This window comes from Octodon degus, unplaced genomic scaffold, assembly GCF_000260255.1.
Source record: "Octodon degus isolate 3935 unplaced genomic scaffold, OctDeg1.0 scaffold00038, whole genome shotgun sequence".
In the NCBI taxonomy this organism is placed as follows: Eukaryota; Metazoa; Chordata; class Mammalia; order Rodentia; family Octodontidae; genus Octodon; species Octodon degus.
In genome coordinates, this window is record NW_004524614.1 from 2,183,465 (window position 1) to 2,210,054 (window position 26,590).

The window sequence follows — 26,590 nt, forward strand, 5'->3', positions numbered from 1 at the left end:
CTAACGTAGTCTCTTACTTGTAGCCTACAGCCCCTTGCATACAGGAGTTCCTCACCCTGCTGGCTGTGTGCCACACTGTCGTTCCTGAGAAGGATGGAGATGAGATCCTGTACCAGGCCTCCTCCCCAGGTGAGGGTACTTGGTGGTTGTGCCCTGCCAGCTCCACCCTGGAGATGGGGGTATCTGTGGGGATTGGGGGAGAAGCAGGGAACAGGCTTCCCCCCACCCCAAGCCCTGCTGGCCTCACAGTACTCCCAGGTTGGGCTGCAGATATGAAACTTGCAAGAGCCAGTTCTGGGCTCTCATGACTGTCTTGGTGACCCTTTGATGTCAGAGAGGACCTGACCCCTGCCAGCTGGCATTTCTCAGCAATAGTTACTGGTGCAGGAAGAATCTTCCAGAGACTCCGGGGGATGCATCAATCATGTTGTAGATTTGCAGCTCCTGAGGATGCTGTGTATTGGAGCCACTGCTCTTTGCCTGCTTCTAGGTGGTCTGAATCCCACAGTACTGCAACCAAGATGCAGCCTTGTTGGGAAGAGATGCTCAGTCAGTGAGAATGCAGCATCAGGTTGCCTAGGAGAACTCGGTCCCAACTGAGAACTGCAGGAGTGAAGGTCACTCTTTTCCTGGTCAGTTAGCTCTCAGCCCACATCTTTGCATCCTACCAAAGGGCTTATTTTGGGCCTATGTGGTAGGAAGAGTGAGGGGTCCTGTCTCCTGACCCCTCAAGAGGTCCTTACTGCTGCACAGATAGCACCCGTCTACCTTACCACGAGGAGTTTTAGTTTGAAGAATGGCCCTTAAGAGAATTCTGTCACAATGCAGGATTAACCGGTATTTCACCAACTTCTGCCTGACAGATGAAGCTGCATTGGTGAAAGGAGCCAAGAAGCTGGGTTTCGTCTTCACAGCCAGAACCCCATACTCTGTCATCATAGAGGCGGTAAGGGCTGAATCTTTGCACATTCCAGACCTCTGAAGATTGTGTGTTGGAAATCATGTATTCATTGTGAAGGTCCTGGATAGATTTTTTTTTCTTTTATCAGAGGGGGAAATAATAGGCTTGAAATACTCAGTTGCTATAATTTTATGTCATTGTATCACCTCATATCTGTTACTTGGCATTGCTATAATTTCTCCCTTTGAAAGAGCTCTGTAAGTCCTCAGTACACTGTTGTATCACTGTGGCAAAGAACTTTGCAAGTCTTCTCTCCTGAAGCTGGGAGAATGGCGTCATGTCCCCCTGTCTCTGAGGCAGACTCCACACATCTCTAGCTGCAGCACCAAAGAGCTGCACAGGGACCCTCCGTCCATAGGCATTGTCTCTGGCTATGAGGGGTGGGAGCCAGAGCTTGAGATCTTCTACATTTATGATTGTGTCTCCTCCCCGATGTCAAGGAGTTTGTTTTGTTGTTATTATTTGTTTTGAGTTTTTCTCCTGTTCACCAGAGAGGAGACATTTAGTAATCAGATAATTGAGTATCCATTACTCAATATATTTGGAAACCTGAAATGTTTCAGATTTCAGTTTCTTTTTCAGACTTTGAATTATTGGCATAGCCATAAGAAGATGCCTTGGGAGGGGCTGCAAGTCTAGACTTGAAATCCATTTATGTGTCATAGACACCTTGTCCACACAGTCTGAAAGACATCTTTACAGAAATTTTAGTGCACTTGTGTTTTGACTGACTGCTCCCAGGAGGTCAGGTGTGGGTTTCCTTGTGTTGGCACTTCAGTGCTGCAAATATCTTTGAATCTGGATTTTCACATTAGCAAAGCCCCACCTGTATGGGCAACAGGGGACAATGATGGTTAGGACAGGAACAGCACCGTTGTTGCTATGAGGACCAATCTCAAATGTTGTGTCCCTCTTTGGCCTATGAAGTCCTGCTGACAGTTAATGTCTTCTTTGTCATCCCATCAATTTGGGGAAAAATGATGCAGTACTATAGTTTTTAGCTTAATACATTCTTAAGTCCCCAGACCTTTTAAACATACTTGAAGTTAGCTTCTAAGCAGTATAGTAATTTTTTTCCTTTTATTTAGAAAATACTGAAATCTGTAAAATGTCAGACTTCATACAAAATGCCAATCTCTTGGCATCTTCAATTTCTTTTGGTGTATGGTGATCTGATCACATTTATTTCTACTTTCTTTCAATCAACGCAGGACAGCTTTAGGAAAAGTGCAGTCATTATTAGCAAAATGAAATACTGATTGTGGAATTTCCCTCATAGTGACTAAAAAGAAAAACAAAAAGGGGCCAGGAAGATAGTACAGTAGAATAGGTGCCCTGGGGAAAAAAGAAAAACAAACAAAGGAAGATGATGTTAGGATGACTAACATTAAACGCTCCTTTTCATTTGAGTCTCTCAAGTTAGAATATCAATATTCACAATTCCTACTTCACTTTCTTTCACTGAAGTCACAAATTCTAAGAAAAAAAGGGTTGTTGAGGTGGTCACAGTAGCCATGTCTGTGGTCACGGTGGTCAGCAAGAACCCTTTGTGGAAGGAGCTGGTGAGCAACTAGAGGATTTGTGGCTGTTTCTTTTTCTTTTTTTCCCAAAAGGTTACACTTGCATGTCCCTCCTTCCCCACAACTCCCAACTGTGTTTGTGAAAACATGGTTGGTGTGACCGTGGGGTAGAGGAAGTTGCTGCTGGCAGTGAGCAGGGAAGGCTTACGTGCATCATTAGGAGTACGTTAGGGTGCAGTGAGACGGGTACAGAACGGTGGTGGGAAATGATAACTGGCTCAGTCACAGATGTGGTAATTTGTCTGTTACTTCATTGATACTTCTGTGAAGCCTGAGAGAATAATACTGTCATCATTCATAAGAAGGTCACATACTTAGTGGCATAAGTGGACTCACCTTGATTGTGAGTCTTAGGACAGCTAAGGATAACCAGTTAACCATTGGTTAATGTGTTATCAAATTTAAAAATTTGGAAATGGTGTGAACACAATCTAAAACTTTTTTCAGGTGGAGAAATTGTGAATATTGATATTCTAACTTGAGAGACTCCAAAGGAGCGTTTAATGTTAGTCATCCTAAGACCAGGTGTATGTTCATAATCCCTTATCTGGAACTCTTAATCTCTCAACCTTTGAGTTCCAATTTTCCCCTGCAAATTTGGGGAATAGTAATTTGGCATTAAACCTGCTGAGGACTGACACAAGCCTACTTGTGGTCTATATGGCCCTTACTCAGCTGGCTTGGCTGTCTTATGTTTTTTGACAGAAGATTCAGGGGTCTCACCCTGTTGGGGACATGTGCTAGTAAGATATATGCATAGACCTGTATCAAATGCGTAAAATCCTGAGCTTATCAAGCATCACTGGCTACAGGGTTTCTGAGGGTGCTGTGTAGCTTGCCTCTTTCCCGGTCATCACTTAGAGGTAGTAACTGAGGGAAGAGAAGCTTCTATCATACCAGAAGAGGGCGCTGTGATCCCATCAAACTTGTGAGAGACCAGCTCCAGGTGAAGAGGTGGTCATCAGAGGCTCGAGGATGGGAAGAAAGCATTTATGATTGCGGGCAGATGCTTTGAGATTTTGCTATTTTGCTATTTTGCCTGTTTTTCTTACTGCAGATGGGACAGGAACAGACATTTGGGATTCTTAATGTCTTGGAATTTTCCAGGTATGTTTCTCTTCCATATACTTGAAATTTTAATATCTATTTAAAACTTTATTTGCACATTCACATAAATGTTTGATAGGATTAATACTTAAGCATTAAATAAAGTAAAATATACCTCCTCAATCCTTTTTTATTTAATTTTTTGACTTCAGTGAAAGAAAGTGAAGTAGGTCCTTTTTCTTTCTTTTTTTTTCCAAAAAATGACACACACACATCCCTCCCCCCCCCCAGAGCTCCACAGACCCCTGACACGCGCAAAAACAGACACACACACATCCACGTAGGCACTGTGTGAGGGTGTTTTTGGCAGGAGGTTATGCCTTCTGCCACACCTGAGTGCTCCTCTGGGGCCTGCAAACCTGATAAATGATGACAACTCTGATCAGTTATCCCATCAGAGGCCTTGTCTATGTAGGGCAGCCCTCTAGTACACATTCCAAAGCATTATCCCCGGTTCAGAAATATATGTTGGAATATATATGTATATATATATATTAATATATATTGTGTTTCTATATATTGTAAGTCATATATATATATATATATATATATATATATATATATATATCCAGAAATATTTGTTGGGAAAATTCATGATTTGTTATGAAGAACCACATTGATGACTAATTCCTAGGGCTAGGTTTTATTGATACCTAAAAATATCTTTTCCTGTGATTAAAATTAGAGGGTTTTTAAAGAACCTTTGTTAAATGATTCATAGTTTGTACTATATGCTGTTTGATGGTCAATTTTTAATCTCATTCTAAGAAATTCTTTTTAGCCTTGGTCTCTACTTTTAGGATTTTAAGCTTGAATTTGGTGGATCAGAAGCCCTTTGGGTTGGACATTCAGTGAGAGACAGGGGATGGTGAATAACGAGTAGTTCACGTAGGAAGTGTGTGGTCAGAGGCATATTACACATCTTTCTAGATTTTACATTGTATCCCAAAAGTTTCCTGTTAGAATCTGTGTTGTGTAGTGGCTACATGAACTAGAACTGTTGGTTAATGGTAAAAGAGTATAAAGAGAGTTAGATAAAAACATATGAATATGGATAGAGATGCAAAGATGTATTTTAAAAAGACCACAAGATAGGAGGGAAGAGAAATGTCATTTGTGATTATAATGGTGGTTTTAATTGCCTCATTGTTTTCCTCATACACTTAATTCTATGGTACCCTTTTGGGGTGCTAGATTTTATTCATCTAGAAATGAAAACAAAAGTTTTAATTTCTAAGGTAGCTAAGCAAGAATACAAATCCAGGTAAGACAGTCCTACAGGTCAGGATGTGGAAATTTATTGAGAACTGGAGAATTGAGGCTCCCATTCTTCAGAGTGTGCTATTCAATGGAATCATCAAATGAGGAGGCCACAAAGAGGGGTGTCTGGACCCCACTGGACTTGAGGTCCATTTCAGAAAGGTGAAATGTCAAAAAAGGTATAAGAAGAATGGACAGGGGTAGAGAATGGCTAGTCTTGGGTGCTAGGAGCCCGCTGGTGTAGGGGAGGGCCTGTGCGGTGAGGCCAGCCTGCCTAAGTGGGCAACAACAAGAGGAGAAGTAATGTGGGCAACAGGAAGCTCAGAAGCCCGGAGAGTGGGGAATGGACCGTGACGACAGATGTGTGTGGAAGAGAGAGGCGAGGACTCATGCTGAATTAGGGCCCTTTTGCTTATTTATAATTTCTTTCTATAGAACAGACCCATGACGACTTTCTGTTTTCTTACAGTGACAGGAAAAGAATGTCTGTAATTGTCCGAACTCCTTCGGGGCAGCTTCGACTCTACTGTAAGGGTGCTGTAAGTGTCTGCATGGTGTCTCCTAAACAGGGCATTGCTGGTTACCTTGTTAACCCACTGCTTTTCCTAACTGCTGATCTCCTCATCCCCTAGTTGTTTGCTCAACATTTAAAAGCTCATTTGGGCTGAGGTCATAGCAATATGGCTCCTGAAGATACTGTGGTTCGAGCAGCATGGCAGGGGCAGTCGGAGGAGTGTGCGTCCAGTCAGCTATTAGTTTCAGAAAGAGCAACTCAGTGTGGGAAGCAACTCAGTGTGGAGGCTGAGCTCTGACTCCAGTTTTACCACCATTGTGTTGTGACTCTATAAAGTAATATGTGCTGGCCTGTGCCGAGCTTCTTTAGATCATCCGGTAGAAGGTGGTTCTCTAGCAGCTGTGCTTCCGAGTCATCATGATTTATGTTCTCTTCATGGCAGTAGGTCCACAGGGAGTGTGCTTGTGTGGCTGCATTTTTCCAGCTCCTTTTGGTCAGTTGCCTGGGTCAGGAATTTTGTCCTGTGTTGCCAGCACCCATGATCAAACCCAAAGATGCTATCTCTAAGGAAAGATATTATTGTTTATAAATCTTACTGTAAAATTATATCCTGTTAAATGGTGGTCTTATGGGTGGAGGGAAAGAACTTCTATGCTTATTTTATGAGACTATGTCAAGCATCCGACATTATCCCAGGATCAATATTGGTTAAAAATCTCACTAATCTCTACCAGGTGTAAGAAAAAAGATTGTTAGTGCACCATGACTAGGGATTTTAAAAATGAATACTGTGTGGGATTTCTAAAGGCATTGTATTTAGACCTGTAAAAGAATACTGATTTTATGACAGCAACTTTAGTTAAAGTCCCTGAGATGCATCCCATGATGCATTTTTAGAAATTTCTATTTTTTCCCCATGTGTTCTCAGCATCCTAGAATGTGAGAGGTAGCAGAGAGAGGAAGGCTATACTATACACATGGAACAGTGCACATGTAAGAATGCTGCGAGGGTTATTTCATTCTGATAGAATTCAATCACTATATCTCCAAACCTGCCCCTAAACCAAACTAGTTTTTGAAATCCATGTCCTGATACAGTGCAATGTGTAGCACATTTGATAGTTTATCTGTGGCACTCAGACCTCCAGTCCTGCTTGTAGCCTTGCAAACGGTCACAGGCACTGGGCTATAAGGTGACCCCAGTGTTGGCAAGCAAAGCCGTACTTGAGTAACTTTAGGATGTGTATTTTACTCCTTCTGTTTCTATATAGAAAACCTCTAACATTTCTGTATCACAGGTGGAACATCCCTAATCCAAAAATTCAAAATGTTCCAAAATCTCAATCTTTTGATCATTGACTTCAGTGGAAAGTTCTGTGTCTGACCTCATATAAATTAAAATACAGGCACAGCAAATGTATTGTATAAAACCACCTTCAGGCTGTGTGTGAATAAAGTGTATGTGGAACATGAATGAATTTTGTGTTTAGGCATGGTTCCTAACCTGTAGATATTTCATGTATATGCAGATACTATTCCAAAATCTGAAAAAAAAAACCTCCAAAGTTTGCAGCACTTCTGGTTCCAAGTAACTCAGACAAGGGATACTCAGTCTGTACTTTAGGGCGAGGGTTGGTAGATAGTGTGTGAACTTACGTACTGTTGTGTCCTTGGTTATTCTGTTGCCTCCTAAGGTCCCACCATGTTTTTACTTGGCTTTTAAGGTACATAATAGCTTTTGGTTTTGTTGGACATATCCATGCCCAGTTTTTTTTTTTTTTTTCAAAGCTCATGCCTGAGCCCAACCAAAGACTAATCTTACCCACTCAAGTATTTTCATGTCCACTGAATAAACACAATTAAACCAAACCATGCTTAGCATGCTGACGGGAAGATTTCCGTAAGGGCCTGCCAGTTACAATCCATGTTTCCTTCTTTTATAGGATAATGTAATTTTTGAAAGACTTTCAAAAGATTCAAAGTACATGGAGGAAACATTATGCCATCTGGAGTACTTTGCTACAGAAGGTAAGCAAAATTCAAAAAGTTTATTTTTGATCTTTGAAGCTGTACTTTTAAGTGTTTACAGCTGATGCTTGGGTAGGCAGTCCTGTTTTGAGTAGATGCATCATTAGGATGAAACACTTAGCTTGCTTCACAGGAGTGTATTCTTCAGGTGCCTACCCGATCCCCTCTCACTGCCACATTTTGTGCCTTTGGCAGTGGCAAAATAAGGGGCAAAGACCAAATTCAATTTCTTGACGTGACTCTGCTAATTCTGACTAGGAGTACAGAAGTTGCATCGTGTTCCTATCCTGGAAAATGTGCTTCTCTGTGCCTCTCCTGTTATGATTATGACACTGGCTTATCCAGGACTTAAGGAAGTAGTTCGCCTAACCCACAGAGAGCAGGAGAGGAGCTCTCTGCAAGCCCAGAACAATGCTGAAGTCAGATTTTCCTGCGAGGGGCTGTGATGGTAGCTGGAGTCTGCTGCTGCTGCTCGCGCTCCATGGTGTGTTCGTGGGGCTGCACGAGAGCATCGGCACAGAGGAGTGTGAGCACATGTGTGCTTACCCCAGGGCACAGCTGCTTGGAAACTAGGATCTTTAATGTGATCCCATATTGGGCTTTTATTGCTGTCTTGAAACACACATCCCACTTGAAGATTTCTGCCTCACACATGTGCATGCGCATGGCTTCTGCACCTTCTGCTATACAACATTTATAAGATTTATAGAAAAGTGGTTTTTTTTTTTTAAGAATACAGTAGAGCCCTCTTTAAATTCCCTCTGTAGATGTGTGAATGCTGAATTAGAGTGGCTTGGAAAGCAGGCCCTTCTTTTATTACTTGAGCGTGGGGATGTAAAAGGAAGACACATGACCTCTCTTAGGATGTAAATTATAGCATCTTCTCTATCCCATTCACACTGCCTGCTTGCAGGATTGCGGACCCTCTGTGTGGCTTACGCTGACCTCTCCGAGCATGAGTATGAGGAATGGCTGAAAGTCTATCAGGAAGCCAGCATCATCTTGAAAGACCGCGCTCAGAGGCTGGAAGAGTGTTACGAGATCATCGAGAAGGTGACTACACAGGGAGTGGTTTTTCTGATCCTACAGGAGGACCTTACTGCCTACTTGAACAAAGTCTTTGAAGAAGAATGCATTCTATATAGCAGTGCTTTCTTTTTTCTAAATGTCTTGATGAACTCTTAGCTTTGAATCGGTCTTTGTTTTAGAAACACTTAGTATTCGGAGATTATCTGAAAGATCTAGCCACCTAGAGCAAACAGCTAATGATATCTTTGGAAATGTCAGGTAAAAAATAAAAGAAAGAAAGAAATATCAAGCAAAAACTGTGTCAATTACTTTCTGGGTTTGCCCTAAGATTGAACTTCATGATATTAGGTCACCCTGTTGAGTTATGTGAAGCTATTAGGTTACCCTTTTGAGAATGTTGTATAGTAGGCTGATTAGACCTTGCATATACTTATTCTAATAATACCTATGCTTTACTATATGTTTTATAGCCTACTTTGATTTTTTATTTTACTTTTTGTTATGACTTAAACATTAGGTCTCTTTTTACTTCCCTAGATTCTCTCAAATTTGGAAACTAAGCTTCACCTTTTCCCCAATGATGTTAGGAACCATGGGATCATTTTTCAGTTTCAACACATCTAAGGACATCAATTGTTTGCTGTTTTTCATTCCTTCATTAAAAAAAATTCCCCTTTGCTTTTTCTGAGTGTTTGCTACAGCTTTATATTCAGTTGTTCATGTTTGGTCATTTTAATGAAATCTTAATAGCAGTGATACCAAAATCAAGCATGGATTTTTCCCTGCTTTACTGGTTAGAATAAAAAAAGACGAGTTAACATCATCTAAATTTGCTTGAGCAAGGCAAAGTTCTAAACAGAGCAGCACTCCTGATGGAAGATGACAACCAGAGCTCACTTAATGCACAAGCTGTATTTACAGCAAGATAAAAGAGGGTGACACATAGAAACTGTTGGGTTGGTTCAGACAGCATTTGCCACATAGGGACACATTGCAGTCCCTGATTGGCTGGAGGCTCAGCTTCTTTCATTAGTAAGAGTTGCTTGCTTCGTTTTAGGGGTATACTTTTTGGTTGGGTTGCAGTTTGCTTATCAGTCTAAGATATAGCTTTCTACTGCGCAAATTCCATTTTGGGCCAAATTTTTTAGACCAAGTATAGAGACAAGTTTAGGCCAAGTTTAATTTCATACTGGAAATATCCAAAATTACTTTTAGGATCAGAAAAATGTAATCAGATGTGTGCCATGTGTATGTAGTACTCAGGAAAGCAGCTGGACTTTCTGGTGGTCTAGTTGTAGAGAGCTAAAATGCTGTGTCATAGAGAGACCTGGGGTATGTCTGTGGGGATGCGTGGGCCCTCTGTGCAGCTCTCTGGAATCTGTGTGATGGTAGACAGAGCCCAAGTATCTATAGAGATTCATTACAATGACAGCCATCCTCAGTGCAACTGCTTGGAAGAGTACGACAAAGGGACATATTTTATACAACCTAATCTTAAGACACTTTGGTGTTTTCCCTCTAGCTAGTAAATGATGCTGGAGATTCAACCCAGGGCCCTTGTGCATGCATGATCTCTTGTCATTATACCTCCAGATGAGAGAGGATCAGCTAAAATCAGTTCTTCTCAGAAGTTAAATGCAGCATGATGCTTTACTTTGCGGTGGAATGAGAGCACGGGCTCATCCACTGTTAACATTGGGACAGTCACCTCCTTGTGCACTCTATCCTGCCATGCCTCAGGACCAAGGAATGAAAGATGAGTGCTAGTTCCCTGTGTGTGGAGCAGCCCCAGCATGGTGAAGAGTTTGGAATGCCCCAAACCTAGATATCATTAGTCACCTACAGACCTGGGTTTGGTGTAGAGGATTGAGTTAACCATCTCAGAACTTTTTGGTTGGCTTTGTCAGCATTGTTATGAATTGTGACTGATCTCTAACTGAAGGTGTTTTTCAATCTAGAATTTACTGTTACTGGGAGCCACAGCCATAGAAGACCGCCTTCAGACTGGGGTTCCAGAAACCATAGCGACTCTGCTGAAGGCAGAAATTAAGATATGGGTTTTGACTGGAGACAAACAGGAAACTGCAATCAACATAGGTAAATGACTTTTAAAATAATTTCCTAGCACTGGTATTTCTTAAGTGTCTTGTAGGTAGGTATACCTAGGTATTTAGATGATGTGGTATAAAAATTTTTACTCACAGGATCAGAGAGTTTACCCAGATCCAGTGAAAATGCTCTTTCACATCCTGTCTGCCTGTTGAAAGCACTGAAGCCATCCTAGCTTCCGGAAAAGAAACACATTTCGAAGAAAGAATTTGAGTTGGAATCTTTTATTTTCTTACTGCTTTCTTCACTCCAAGAGGCTATTACTAGATTTAAATGTGTGCCACACCCATAATTGTAACCAAATTTGATAATTTTACCAACGGATGTACTTTTTTGTGAGTTTCATACCTTCTTCCCCATCTTGGTTGCTCTTCCTTGCGGAGCTTCTGAGATGCGGAAATTGCAGAAAGGAAACAATTCACAATCATTATGGTATGGAAGCACAATTTAAGCTTTAAAAGGAGTTGAAATGACTCACTTTTTAAAAAAAAATCTAAATTTTTAAAGGAAATCTTATTTCTTTATTTGATACCGGGTCTTGCAGTGCAGCTCAGATTTGTAGCGATCCTCCTGTCCCAGCCTCCCCAGCGCTGGGATTGTGGGCATGCAACACCACTCCCAGTTTCAGTGGCTTGATTGGTATTCTTGGGGTTCCGGGGTTGGCATGGCATGTGGTACTTGGGATCAAACCCAGGTCCTTGCACTTGCCAGGCAGGAATCTCCCCAGCCCTAAAAATCTAACTCTGATCATTTGCAGTATTTTTAAATTACATCTATTTTGATCACCATTATAAAATAGGACCTCATGCAGAGGAATTAAAATGAATATGGTGGCATAATATAATGTCTTTATGGAAACAGTCTCTGTTGTCACTGCCTTTAAAAGAAAGCAGAGTAGAAATCCTGAATTCCAGTGAGTATAGTTCTGCTTAAGGTAGTCTCCTTGGGTTAAATATTTTGGTATTGAGGCAACCTTTTCCTCAAAACCGCCTCTTTTGAGTTAGCTCTGATCTCAGATAATCTCAGCTGTAGATAACACCTGCCCTTGGGAAGAGTCCCATTTCTTGGAAAAGTAGACAAATGCCATGTAATCATTTCTTACTGATAATGGATTTCAAACAATTCTTACCATAAGGTGAACTCAAACAACAGAAATTCAAGACACAGAGAACAATGTGTGATTTTGTGAACATTATTTGAGGCATCAGATGTAGACCTTGCTTCTGAATTTGTGTTGTCACTTAAGTTGTAGAGTTTGGGACAGGAGTGTGATGGGAATTCAGCACAGACTCATCATTGCTGCTAGAAAATAAAACCTCAAGCATAGCCCTTTGATGCTGCGTACTATCCTCATAACTAAAGAATAGTGTATCTACTTTTTGTGTGCTTTTTGTATCCGTATATATGTTGGTCTTTCAGATATTGTTGCCAATGTAAATTTGGCTAGAAAAGCCTATGAGCCTATAGTGGATTTCAAATTGGTGGTCAGCTTATTACACCCAGCTGAATTAAACTAGCATGCTACTGGATATGGGAGGCCTATCTGAGAATTGTTGCCAGCAGCATAAAGGCAGAACAGGAGATGTTGCCAGAACACTATTAGTGATGCTGTTTGGAGAAGCCATTGGAGCTGTTGGAAGGTAGCTGCTAGTTCTCCTGGAGGACCGTGTCATGCTAGTTTTCCTACTTTGAAGGAGCTCTGGTCCTCATCTTGAGCATCACCTTCTAGCTCCAACAGGGAAGATGGTGCACTGCTCAGCCTCATGGAGAAGCTTGTCACATGGGCTTCCTGAGGGGAACTCTGCTTTCCTCATCACAGGAGGAGCTCAGGACCTTACCGTTACTGAGGATGGCCATGGTACTTTTGGGGAGCTCTGGTGCTTACCTTGAACATTGCTTCCTAGCTGTAGTATAGATCCCTCAGCCTGCTAGCACAGATCCCTTATTCCACTGGCATAGATTCTACCACTGACCTTTGGGCCTTTCCAGCATGGATCTGTGAAGTGGACTTGCCTGAGACTTGGTTGTTGTGGGTTCTAAGCCTCAGGTTAGACTTGTGGGAGGCCTTGTTAATGAGCTATAGGTTTTCATTTGGACTCATGCAGAATATTAGGATCCAAGCCATCAGTGGGAGTCTTAATGTTTGTGTGTGTGGACAGATTTCTCACACTTCTTGTATATGATTCTTGGGTGATTCATTATAAAATACTATTATAAAATGTATCCTGTATTACATTGTTCCACTTGTGAGAACCCCAGACCATGACACAGCCTATGGTTCTTGTTATCCCTAGAAAACACAACTGCTGCCCCTAAACACTGGAAACTTATCTAATATGATATGCTTTCTGCCCTCTTAAAGTGATATGGAAAACGTGGACATAACCCTTCAGGTTATAAATGAGTAGTAGTAATGATGTTTTTACTTCCCAGATCTTGAGCGCTCCTACAGACTCACACTATATGCATGCTCTTTGCTCCAGACTTAACTTCAGTCAGCACTCAATTGTGTCTGCTGCAGAAGCATCTGCAGCACCTGTCAGTCCTGTCACCCCGCCCTTGGGGAGCACACATGGGCCTTTCTTTCTTTGCTTCATTACATCTGAGCCTATCAGTTTAGCTTAGTGGGAATAAATGTAAAGAAAACAAAGGGCTGAAAAATCAACCCTGAGAATACCAATAGGATTATGACTTGTAAAGGAAATTTTTGATTGCATTTAATGACCCTGTTCTGAGATTTATACATGAATGGACAACCATCCAAATACTTTTAAAAATACTGATTATGTTGTACTTTAGCAAGGAAAGTATAGTAATGTAACATGTGTGATGTTGGTACTGGGGGTGATCACATTCATTAGCTGCTTCTTAACTGATCTTTCATAGTGAATTCTTCTCAAGCCCACTCACAGATGATGCCTCCTACTTAAAAGCTGATGATGGCGCTGGGGAGATGGCTCAGTAGAATAAGCACTTTCCTGGCAAGCACAAGGGCCTGAGTTCAATCCCTGTTTCCGCAAAATAAATAAATAAATAAATAAATAAATAAATAAATAAATTAAATTAAATAAAAGCTGATGATGTTGCAAAAGCCTTTATATTTATACTGGAAGTTTCCTCAACTTCTACTGTATCTACTGCTATCAGTCATATTCAGACTTTTCCATGATGTTAGCTGGTATGTTTCTAACAGCCAGGGAATCAGAGTTCTTTAAAGGAATGAGGTCTGAATTATTTTATTATTCTACCATTCAAACTCAAGCTTGTATTCCTGGGTAATGCGGAGGGATTAAGTGTCATTTAAGTGATATCAAGGATATCTGTTGAGCCTACAAAAGAGCAAGAAGGTTCAGGAAAGCATTGTCTAGATGTTTCATTAGAATTAGTGTTGAGCCACAGAGTGGCAGCTATCAGCAGCCCGAGATCATGCTCTGGACAGAGTACGGGGCTTTGGGTTGTGCACAGTGATACAGTCCTTCTTCCCCTGGTAATAGGAAGGTGATCCGCCTCCTAGGGCACTGTATGTAGGAGTGCATTCCTTGTGTATTTGAGGGCGTCTAAAAGATATTTGAGAAGCTACACTTAAGTAGCTGGCAGTTCTGCTTTGAGGTGGATGTCGGGGGAGAAAGTAAATTGGTAATGTCTGGCTAGTGCCATTTACAAGTATTTCTTGAAAACTTTCTTTTCTCTAGTTGCATCCATTTACTGATAAAAGCTTCAATTTATCCCTGAAAAGTGCAAAATTGACCAGATTTTAGAGTATTTGTGATTTAAAATTTTTGAATCGAGGTAGTGCTCCAACCTGTGCTAGTTCTCAGGGTTCTTGACTTTTGATGCAGGGAATATTTAAAGAGATTCTCATAACTTTCACAAAAATTATTTTCTGAAATTTGAATTAGAAAACATAAAAACGGTATATTTTACCCATCTTATTTATTTATTTTTTCACATTTAATTAATATTTATTTTTGGAGCAAATATACCATATAAAATAATTGCACTGTATAGGGTGGTACTACAATGAATCAGATACAAAAGAAAAAAGTAATAAATTATTTTACCCATTTTAATATGCATATATTTTTTAATCAAATATCCCTGAAGTTGAATTTTTAGATCATTGATAATCACACTTTTAATTGGCAGCATTTTGTACTGGTACATATCATAAGAGTTCGTCTTTAGATTTGGTGACATTTGTTATGCTTTTGTGTTTGGGGTTGTTAGCTCTCTTTATCATATAGATATAAAACGTACTTTGAGAATTTATTTTTATTGTGTGACTTTTCCTTCATACATAGGAAGCAAATACACATAGTCAAAAAAAATTTCAAGATTTTTAAGTCTCTTGTGATCCAGTGAGTTCTATGTAGATAGATGGCCCTTTTCCCTTTAGATTTTACTAGTTTGAAACTGTAATGTTCTCAGGCTCATGTAGCACCAGACTTGAATTTATGCTAACTTACTACATTTTGGGAAGTTGGCAGTTTTCTTTTTAGGTTAAAAATTTGGCATCATGTAGTCTAAAGTGAAATTTCAGGTGTGGCCTTTGTGACTCACTTGATTGTCATTTTCTTATTACAACTGGATAAAACAATTATTAATAAGTCATACAACACATATGAAATTTTCAGAGTTTACAATTTTTTTCTAGTTGTATGTGGAATGAGCACATACAAAATTCTGGTGTGCATTCCACCTTTAATCATTAAGTTGGAAATAGCTGTCATTTCCAATCATTTCTCAGTTGCAGTTTTGAGGCCCTCATAGCCCTGAATCTTACTGTCAGTTGATACTTTTAAACCACTTTATATAGCAGCCTTACAAGTTTAATTAAAATGTTTTTAAGAATTAGTTATGTTTATAAGTGATATGGGGTACTTGCATATTATCTTAGTTTATTTTTGAAAAGTGAGTAAATATGGGGCTTGCTGCTTACATACATTACCTTATTCTTTAAAAGAAAGATAATTCCCTATTCTTGGGGGAAGCTGGTTGTCCAGTTATAACACTGGCAGCATTCTCAATGTTAGTGTTGTTTTTCATGGGAAATTCAGACTAACATTGTCCTCAGATACTCCACTAGATGCTTGGGCTACTTGCATTCCCTGATTGGTGTGAGTCAATTGCAAGACAAATGATGTAGATGAGAACATTCTAACTGCATCTGTCTTAGTTACTTTTCTCATCTCTGAAACAAAATACCTGACACATGCATGTTAAAGTAGGAGAGGATTTTTACAGTTCCCATTTTGTAATGATTTTAGTCCCCTGTAACCTATTTTCCTCTATCCTTGAAGCTTTCTTCAGGCACCCCATGTCCCTGGCTTCTTCACTCTTCCAGGGCCCCCACTGCACCTTTGGCTTCACATTCACAGATTTAGGCATGGCTCTTGTCAGGGGCATACTGCCTGGCATCCTGGGCCTTCTGAAATCTCTGTGGAAACCTTCCTGACCCTACAACTCTGATATTTTCCAAGCACATGATACAAGCACCTTGTGGATGATGCCAGATCTACCACCAGCTGGATCATTAGCCAGGCCTCCTCCTTTCTTGGTTGTAGGGGCTGAGTGTCTGGATTTCTAAACACTATGAACCAAATCCTGAGAAAGTTTTCTATGATGCCACCATTTTGAAAGCCAGTGCCCTGGGTCTCTTTTCTCAAGGCAAAGTCTTTTACCTTTGCAATTTTGAGGCTGCAAAGGGTAGAGTCCTGCTGCTCCTAGTGAGGCTATATATATTTTTTTTTTTTTTTTTTTTCTATTCTCTTCTTTTTTAGCAACCAAGTTTTCTCTATTTGCTTGAGAGTTTCCTTTTTGGCCAAAGTGAAAATGTTCTAAATCATTCTCCTTTCGTGCTTTTTCATACATCTGGCTCAAAGCCCCCAACAGTAGCCAGGCCATTGCCTGAATATTAGATTACCTTGAATTTTTTTCTGTAAGATTAATTAGTTTACTATTCCCAATCTTAGCCTCAGAGAACATCTCTGAATAGGAGCAAAATGCAGATACATTTTCTGCCAAAGCATAACACACATGGTTTGGAGTCCAACAGCCAGTGCAGTCCTCATTTCTGAAAGCTCCTGAACCTGGTGTTTACTGCTGCATTTCTATCAGTATTTTGGTCTTCTGAGCTCTGATCAGATTCTCCCATCAGCTTACAGCATTACAGGGCTTCTTTTCCAGTGGGCATCTACAAACCTTCCCAAACTCTTTCCACAGACCAGGGCCAAAAGCTCCTGAACCACATGGCCAGATAATGTCACAGTAACAGCCCCACTTTTCTGGCACAAAAATCTATCTTAGTTACCTTTTTGGTTGATGAAGCAAAATATCCAACACATACAAGTTAAAGGAGGAGAGATTTCAGCTTACAGTTTGTAGATGTTTTGGTGCATAGCTGGCAGCTCCAAGGCAAGGTGGCTTGGCAGAGGGGCATGGCAGAAGAGAAACAACAACTCATGACGAAGCCTGCAGGAAGCAGCAGGAGTAAGCAACTGGCCAGCCTTTCCCTTTTATCCCATACAGGTTACCAGCCTTTTGGGTGGTACCACCCAGAACTGTGTTAATTCTAATCACTGGACTAATTTAGTCCCTTAATCTTGGTATCACACCTCCTAGATCCAGCCAACTCCAAAAAGCCCCACATATGAGCTCATGAAGCTCTGGAGGGACATCCAAATACAAGCCACAGCAACATTTTATAGGTACTAAGCATGACTAGTTTTTGTAATATAGATAATACAATTACAGATAATAAGCAAATGTTATCTGTTACATGTCCCATACTGTACTGAGTCTTGTATACAGGACTGTGATTAAATTCATATGCAGGTAGGCCTTATCTGCAAGCAGAAGCACAAACAGATGAAGTGATTTACCCTAGATCACACAGATGTTAGGATACTTAAAATCTGAGCACTTAACTTTGATATTTAATATTCAGTTCTCAGAAGAAAATATGAGTTGCAAAAGGCTAGAGAAGGCTTTATTCATGAAATAAGTTTAAGACTTGAGCTTTCAAGATTTTCTTAAAAAAATAAGAAATAAATAACTAAATAGAATAGCTCTGGATGACCCCATTTGGAGAGGAGCTTAAGTAATAAGGCCGACAGAGCGAGGGTGTTTTTTGATGTGATGAGGATTCCTAAAAAATGCCTGCATCTAGAGGGGGGGATGCCCACCAGTGTGGCTGTGTGAGTGATTCCTCAGCTTTCTAATCCCGGGATGATGAAAGACACTAAACTCAGTTTTGTGGCTGGCATCTGGAGTAGCTTGAGGGACAGTCTTAGTCCTATCTGTTCCTGGTGTCTGCCTGTGTTTTTCATTCATTCACACTCAAACATAGACTGACCCAGAATGTCTGTGAATGCTTAGATTTTTTTCTCTCTCCTTTTAAATTTTTTATACTTCTTTTGACCAATCTTTCAGGCTTGTATCTACTAATCTGAACAACTACTTTGAAACAATAATATGCAATATAACAACCAGTATTGATTCCTGTCATTTTGTTTAGCAAAATTATGTAGGATTTCTAACTTTTGTTTTACTTTTTTGTATCTTCTTTAAAAATAAAAAAAGAAAGAAAAAAAAAGAAAAGAAAGAAAGAAAAAGAATTTCTGTGAAAACATTCAGCCCCAACAGTATGCTTCTTGGGAATGGAGGCCTTCTGTAATCACAGGAGCAGGTGGGCGGCCTGGCTGATGAGATCTCAGAATATGTGGTGAGGGTAGGTTGTTTCTAACCTTTTCAAGAAAGTCTCCAGAGAAATCTGGGTTTGATATCTTTGACAATATGAGTTTGCCAAATAAATAAAGACACTGGCTGAAAATCTCAAGTTTGGTTTGGTAATAGTAATGAAGTAGTATGGTATTGTCATAAAATCAAGACCTGTTGTAAGTACCATAGATTCTGTAATATTTAGGTTTCTTTGAATATTGATTATATTCAGGTGTAGAAAGACTAAACACTCTTGTGGTGTGTGCTGTTAATTTCAGCTGTGGTAAAAAGCAAACTCCCAGAGGTTCTCTTCTCAACCATTTTATGGCCGTCTTGTTAGATTGCAAGATTAAAGAACTAGACCTCAATTTACAAGTGTGGATTGACTTTCCTTGCCTGGCTCTTCTCCAAGAGTTGATCTCATTTTATCCAAAAACATTAGAAATCAAGCACACCAAACTTGGATTGACATAATGTAATTTGCCACATTAGTTAAGGTAAAATTAACTGAGCTAACTTCTGTGGTCTGTCTAGGGCAAGTGTTACGTGTGATAATTCTCTTAAGCAAAAAATCTTGCTTCATTTTCCACATTAAAAAAAATTCTGTTTCTTCTCAGAAGCCTTTAGCTTTGTGTACTTAAATTCATGAAAATGTCAGTAGTTTTATTTATTACCCTCCTCCTGCCATGGCTTGAAAAAAAATACTTACGGTTTCTCCATAATATCTTTGCATAGCTTCAGTTGTCAAATGGCATTTTGCTTAAATTGCAAAATATAAAATAAAGCAGAAACTGGGGGCTTAAAAATTACAGCTTGCTTATGCAGCTGTTGTTCAAATAAAATACTACCAGTAAATCCTTTTGCATTAGTTATACTAAATTTGTAACAGTCTATGTGGCATGGAGTTGCTAGAAGTCTCTAGGGATGAAGAGTAAAGCCTAGTGTAGAGGAAAATGATTAAAGTTCCAATATCCTCTTTTGTAACTGAAAATAAAATGTAGACCTCCCTTCTGGACCTAATCTGAGGATTTATAGGAAGGAAGAATGTATTTTGAGAAACAATTCAATCATTGCTTTCAGAGAGAATTTCATTTTTACTGCTTATTACTGTTAAAGTCAACTTGAAAATGTTTGCAAATTATTTACTCTTTCTTTTTTAAAATAAGAAATCAAACAAGGATTTACCTTTGTAGCTACCTTTGTAGCTTTGTGATTTTAAATTATTCAGTTTTAGTTTTTAAGAAGAAATCTCAGTCCCTTGAAGTAATTATTGGTAGATACAGTGTTTGTATGGCTTTAAAAAAGGATATTTGGATTAAAAGCCATAATTTTGTGCTTTAAAAAGTATGTTGCAAGCCAGGCCAAATAACTCAGTGGATTAAAGCAACTGCAAGCAGGCGCAGGGGCTGGGAGTTTGATCCCCAGGCTTGCCATCCTGGGCCTGCCCCCAGGGTGCACTGAGATGGCAATTGAGACTAGATGTGGTGGCACATGCCTGTAATCTCAGCTCTTGGAAGGCTGTAAACAGGCAGGTCACTATGAGTCTGATCTAGTAGTGAGACCCTGAACACCCTGTAGACTCTTTCCTAAGAAATACCAAAAAAAAAAAAAAAAAAAAAAAAAAAAAAAAGAAAGAAAAACCTTTTTTTAAATTTTATTGAGAAAAAATTTGCAATTTAACAGCTTCAAAACAGGTTGGTAGGAGAGTTACAACAATTAATACATTGCATATTGTTGTCTTTGTAGTAGTCATCCATAGCACAAGATGCAGACATGATATCCTGTCCAAACACTCTTAGTACAGATCTTTCTTTTTATTGAATTAAGAGAAAGTAGCTGTATATCTATCTTATTTTGTATATGCAGATACAACATTATCCTTCATTTATATCACCTTTTTTGTGCAGTTTTGTCAGAAATGGGTATTCCATGCCATCCAAATATTGTAGGTTCATGAATTCAGCAAAATATTCCAATATAGTCCAGTACTCCACAATAGTAGTGGGTTATCCACAGAACTGGCAAAGTCCAAATCTGATGACTTGAGCCTTCCACAGCTCAGCATATTAACATGGCTTCACTTTTCATACCTCTTTTCTATACTTTTCTGCTGGTTAATGGTTAAGACCAAGGTAAAGGCAGACTATATAACAAAAAATGTAACTTTTGTTTCAGACATAGTCAAGTCCTCTCAGGACTTAACCTGAAACCCTGTACCTCACTTTGTAGATCCTTTGTCAGTGTCAGCCATGTGGATGAGTCATGGCCATTGCTTGACCAGTTTGCTCTCTGTGAAAGCCTGAGAGAATGTTTTCTCTCCATGTGACTCTCTTTAGGCACACACTGTATCATTGATCACATTCCTCTGTGGCCCCATAATCTTCTTGATCAGAAAATTTGTGGCACAACTGAGTTACATGATGTTACAGTACAGCTTCTCCTATGTCCTGAGTCCTCACTAACCTTGAAAGGCTAGGGCCAAAATGTTGGCTGTTGGAAGGACCATTTTGTATCTGTATATACAAAATGGTTAGGATAGATATACAGCTACTTTCTCTTAATTCAATGAGAAGAAAGATTTGTACTAATAGTATTTGGACAGGATATCATGTCTGCATCTTGTACTATGAATAACCACTAAGAAGATAACAATATGCAATGTATTAATTGTTGAAACTGTCCTATTAATCAGTTTTGAATCTGTTTCATTGCTGTTTCTCAATAAAATTAATAATAAAAAAATCAATACAAAATAAAAAATAAAAAGTATGTTCTGAGGTGCTTTACAAAATATTCTAAATAATAATCAAGAATAAAGCCAACTTTTATGTATTATAAAAATAAATAAAACATTTCTTGTCTCCCTTACACAAAGAACAGCAACCACAAAAAGGCAAATTTTTCTTGGTTCCTCATTTTTGCCTGTCTTGAGACTTGCTGTGTACTTTCATGAGGATGTCCCAATGATGAACAGTGAACCTGTTGGGTAGGGAAGGGCATCAGTGCAGAGCTGAGTTATTACCCTTCTTTAGTATGCCTGTCTCCTTGGCTGTTTCCGCTCACCTCTGTGCAAGGGAAGGCCCAAGCCATGGGTTTCCAAGCTTTGGTTTGCTTGGGCTGCCCTGGCAAAGAAGAGCATTCTCTTGGGTCACACATAAGGTATAAAGCTGATGTGTATAAGTAGAATAACATGTTTTTTTTTCATTATAGTATACATTAACATGAAATAATACAAACTCAGAGTTTAGTAAACAAGAAAGCTTTACGTGTCTCCTTAATAACAAGAAACTCCTGTCTTCATAGGCACACACACATGCAGTTAGGTTGAAGCACTGTTATCAGTAAATACTGATTTCTCTTCAACTTGCACAGTGGCATGTAACATCTGATGCACATGGATTTTGAATGGACTGCGGGTGGCTGGTGTGGAAAGCAGAGTTAGCACCACATTGTGCCCTTGTTCAGTTGTGCCTAGTTTGTATGCACTATCAAGACAGGAAGATAAGGCTAAACATATTCAATATAATGTTAAAAGTGTACAATATCGTGGGGCCACAGTACTAGGTGTCCAGGGCCACAGGTTGTCCACCCCTGTTGTAGACATTCTGTGTGGAGTCCAGGCTCCTCTGCACTTCAGGACATTGTTGCTAAAGATCCTTCTTGGAGATTGTCCCATACTTTCTCCAAGGTCAAGATTCTACATGCTCAGGCTTTGTTTCTTTTTTGTTTGATCATTGATGTGTTATTTTGAAGTATTGAGGAAAACCTGGATGGGAGATCCAACTTTCTAAATGGTTGGATTATTTTTTAAAGGCAGCAAAGTTTATCTGAAAAGTAAAAGTGATGTGTGGAGAAGAAGCTGGATCTTCAGAGTGAGCTTGGCCCAAGTCAAAGAGGGAAAAGGAGGATCAGAGTACACATAGAAGGATACAGGGTGCGGTATCTTGGGGAAAGCAATAAGAGTGAGCTTCTCATGGTGTCTGTTATTTTATACTGTCCAAACTCAAGGAAACCCTTGTGTGAGAACTTGTACGTGCAGGTCCTGAGAGACAGTGCTGGGATCCCACATCCTGGGCTGATGCCAGGTCTGGGTTGTTCTATCTGAGAATCTGCTTAAGTTCTCAAGAGAAGTCCATTTGTAGGACACTGGGAAGTCTTCTGTGTATGTGTTCTGGGATCTTGTGATTAGCAGGTCATGTCTACCTTGCCACGCCCTAATCTCCTATTTTGTTGCCTCTGAGAGACACAAATCTCCATAGTTCTTTATGGATACTGAGAGAATGGTCTTTGTTTTCTACAGGGTTTCAAGCTGTAGGGGCTGCAGACCCTGAGATTATGAGGTCTCCACCTACCTTGGAGTGCTGTGGCTCACTGACTGGATTGAAGAAAGAAAGAATTGTCAAAAAACAATGAGAAAAGAGTTGTTAGCCATTAAGCTTCACTATTAGTCCAAGTATGAGGAGCAAGTCAAATGTCCATACTTCCTATCGCAGCACTGGCATCATTTTTTGAAGAGAAATCTCAAGTCTTCCAGAGGCTTGTAGGGGTGGCTTGCTCCTTTTTGTTGATCTTCCTCTTCAGACAGTTCAGGTGACACTGGCTTTATTCTAGACAGATGAATCTGGTTATTGCTCTACCACATATACTACAGTGGGTGTGACAAGGATTACTGAGCAGGGCTTTTCTGTTTTTGGCTTTAGTTGTTCAGCATGTGTTCCCTCCAAGGTTTTAGGAGTACTTGGTCCAGTACAAAGGAGATGGGTACTGTGGTCCAGGAGCTGCTAAGACTGTGTCATACATTTTCATATCATGTTGTACTTGGCCTAAACTAATGAGATACTGTAAGAGTGGTCTCTGAGTCTACAAGCATATTAGAAGATAGAAATGACCTCCCATATCGCATCTTAAATGGGATCAAACTTTACCCAGTTTGGGGCATATTATGAATCCTCAAGAGCACTATTGACAGCAATGAGATCCATGACTCAGATATTTCAGGAAAGTTTTGCTAATGCTTGCTTTAGGATCTAATCAGCGCTTTCTATCTTTCCAGAAGATTGAGGCTAACTACCTATGTAGGATTTTTATAGCTTGTCACTATGTTCCTTGAGGAAAGACCAAAATATTTATTCAGGAACGTGGAATAGCGTTAGGGTCCTGAGGGGTGATAGGGCTGTCTTTGCTTGCTTATTAGCCTTTTGATTTCCCAAGGAGTCTACAGACATGTCTCTTTGGTGCCCTTTACATTGCATGACTGAAACCAGCTTGGGAGGATGGAGTGCTTCTAGGAGTTGTACAGTTTTCTGCCTTTGCTTTGTAGATGATCGACAAGGCTCCTTCAATCAGTGAATCACCCCTTTTCAGGGCCTTGGAGAGGCAGGTCACTGATGTCCTGCCTGCTTGCGTAGATCACTTGTTCACAAGAATGGCTAACAGGGCTGGAGAGATGGCTCAGTGGTCTAAAGCACCTACTTAGAACAAGCTTAGCAAAGCATCAGGGACCGCGGTTCGATCCCCCAGCACCACATGCCAGCCAGCCCCGCCCCCTGGTGGGCTGAGCTGGCCACACACACACACCACACACTCTCTCTCTCTCTCTCTCTAATAAATAAATAAATAAAATTAAAAAAAAAAAAGAATGGCTAACATCTGGGCCTGTAGGCATCAAAGGAGCAGGGTAAATGGTACTAAAAGTTTCTATAACAACCTCAGAGTGATCAAAGAACATTATCAGAATCTTAGTGAATTGTTACTCTGTTAACCACAAGTAATCTCATCTCTGGAATCACTCTGACCTGATATGGAGTTAGAACTTCTAGTTTGTTTTCAGCTTCTTCTGTTAGTACAGCTGCAAAGAATCTCTGATTAGCTGTTCCTTGGACCCTAATTATGGCTATTGGTCTAGAGGAGTAATTGAATTAGTTCACCCATGAAATCCAAGATTACCCAGAGTTCCTTGGAGGAGATGGCAATGTTCATGTAAGGGTCATTGCAGGTTCCCCTGGGTCTCTTCAGAGAAGTTACCAAGGGTTCTGGCTGGCCTAGCCCCTCTCTGGGAGAGGGCACAGTCAGACTTCCAGTGCCAGGAACCAGGCACATTTAGCTGCCTCACATATGGAGCAGGGCTCAGGTAGCAGCTGGATGCAATCTCATGCCCAGTGTCCAGTCCTCTTGTGCTTGAAACAGAAACTCTTTCCCCAGCTGTCCCTGGATTTTTCCTGAGATGATCTGAGTGAGTTTAAAGCATCACCAATTGCAGCAGCCATATCCTAGCCTGTCTCTTTTGCCTCTCCTCTGGGTCCTGATTGAGGAACACGGAAAAGGCTGTGTCCAGCAGTTTGGGCCATAGGTGTTTGTGGCTTCATCTCATTTATTTTTTAAAATATGCCAAATATCTGGGGCTGATTGAAAGATTAAATAATGTCTCACTAGTGCTTTTGGCTCTCTGGAATATATATAGCCTACTAATTGGTTACAGAAGATAGACAATGGATTTTCCTCTATACTCTGAATGACTCTACTTAATATAGTTAGCAGAGTTTAAGGCACCTCTTATTTCCTATGGTAAGGACAGCTAGTTTCCTGGACATCATTTCTGCTCCATGATAGCATTATAGACCCATCCAGCTTGCTTCTGTTGAAGGGAAAATAGCTGTTCTAAAGTGGTTTTCATCCCTCTTGAAGTACAGTACCTATGCCCTTATAGGAGTCTTTGTATTTTATCTGGGGTACAGAAAGTGGCCAAAATGAATTGAAATCCTGTCATGATAAATCAAATTCAAGAGTTAATGTTTGAGACCCAAAGTTTTATGGTCCCCTCACAGTTGGTCTAATTGTTTTTTGTACAGCTGGACATTAGCAACTAAAAAATAAGTATCCTATGCTTAAGTATTTCATCCTGCTCCCCAGGATAAGTTGTGGATTAGTGTACAGCAGCACTTCAGATCAAGAACTCAACCCTTTCCACAGTTCTGGTCACCAAATGTGCCCATGACTCCTACTGCAAACAAACCATGAGCACAGTTGAAGGGAATAGAGTTGATTTATTGGCCTGGGACTATAAGAAGGAGCTTGAGAAGACCTCCTATTTCCATCAAACAGGTCAGAGAGACCCACATCCCCCTGAGAGACAAGCAGGGCACCTTAGGGTCAGATCATCTAGAATGTCTTTCCTCCTTGGGGGCCACTCTCCACACTACAGCTCTTGAGCCTTCCCTTTGATAGAGTACCAAAAACCCAAATGTAAGGCATGTCATTCCACTTGTACGTTTTAAGCAGGAACTGCCACTGGAGATTAGTCTCACAATTTAAAGTACCATCGCATAACAATCTCTTGCCACCTCCTACTTTGTACTGAACCCAAACTATATTGTAATAGTAGATAAGCTGTTCCTGTTTTAGATCAAACCTTTCTTACTCTTCAAGAATAAGGCCTAGTGGCGAAGCTAGTGAAATCTATGTAGTAGTGTGGTTCAAGAGGTTTCCCATTGGCTTGGCTTGGGGAGCCTGTTGGGAGAAGGAGATAACCAAGTCTTACTTGTTCTAACGGCATCCCATGAAGAAAGAGGAGACACAAGGGTTCCACTAAGTGTCCCTTCTGAGACCCTAACCCCACGATGACACATGTCTCTGTCCTAGGGAAACTGGTATCATTGTAAGTACATGAATTTAGCAAAATAATAATAAAAAAAAGGAAGAGAAGAAAGATCCTTGGGGCTTTTGTCTCCATATTTGGTCCCATTAACTCCTGAAGGAGAAGGAGGCTAGGCCACTTGTGGACCTCACCTTGTCCTGTGACTCCTGTGAAGTAAGGCACAGGCACAGTACCCATAGGTGCTCAGCTGAACTTGCTGATCCAGAAGCAGCTGAGTCCCCGATGATGCCACCTGTGTTCTAAGCCTCATGGTTGAGCTGGTATTTTGAATCCCTTGATGACTCTTCCTAACCAGAATGGAGCCAAATGGGAAAACTTTTTTTTTTTTCCCATTTACTCTGATAATAAAAAAAAGACTAAGAAAGGGGATGGCTCTGTTTTGTGTACTCACATTCTCTTTAATGAAATTTTAAAGGTTGTGTATTCTGACCAGGTCACCAAGCAGAGGGTTGTAAATTACTTGCAATGAAATAAGGAGAAATTTCAGCCAGGAGGCCTCAGGTGGGACTTAAGATCTTCAGGAAATAGGTCAGCTAAAGCTGGATTATTTTGCTGAATTCATGCACCTACAATATTTAAATGGCAATGGAATACCCCTCTCTGACAAAGCTAAACAAAAAAAGGGGATA

General features: G+C 40.2%; 1 protein-coding gene across 4 annotated transcripts in view; it reads left to right on the plus strand.

Moving 5' to 3' along the window:
- Atp8a2 (ATPase phospholipid transporting 8A2) overlaps positions 1-26,590 on the plus strand; it is a 726,716-nt gene that overhangs the window by 256,726 nt on the left and 443,400 nt on the right. For all 4 annotated transcript variants that reach the window (XM_023714997.1, XM_023714998.1, XM_023714996.1 and 1 more), the window contains 7 exons: positions 24-129; positions 864-946; positions 3,599-3,648; positions 5,378-5,447; positions 7,366-7,450; positions 8,364-8,503; positions 10,438-10,576. In XM_023714997.1, the coding sequence (XP_023570765.1) occupies positions 24-129; positions 864-946; positions 3,599-3,648; positions 5,378-5,447; positions 7,366-7,450; positions 8,364-8,503; positions 10,438-10,576 (673 nt within the window). The remainder of the gene's footprint in view (positions 1-23; positions 130-863; positions 947-3,598; positions 3,649-5,377; positions 5,448-7,365; positions 7,451-8,363; positions 8,504-10,437; positions 10,577-26,590) is intronic.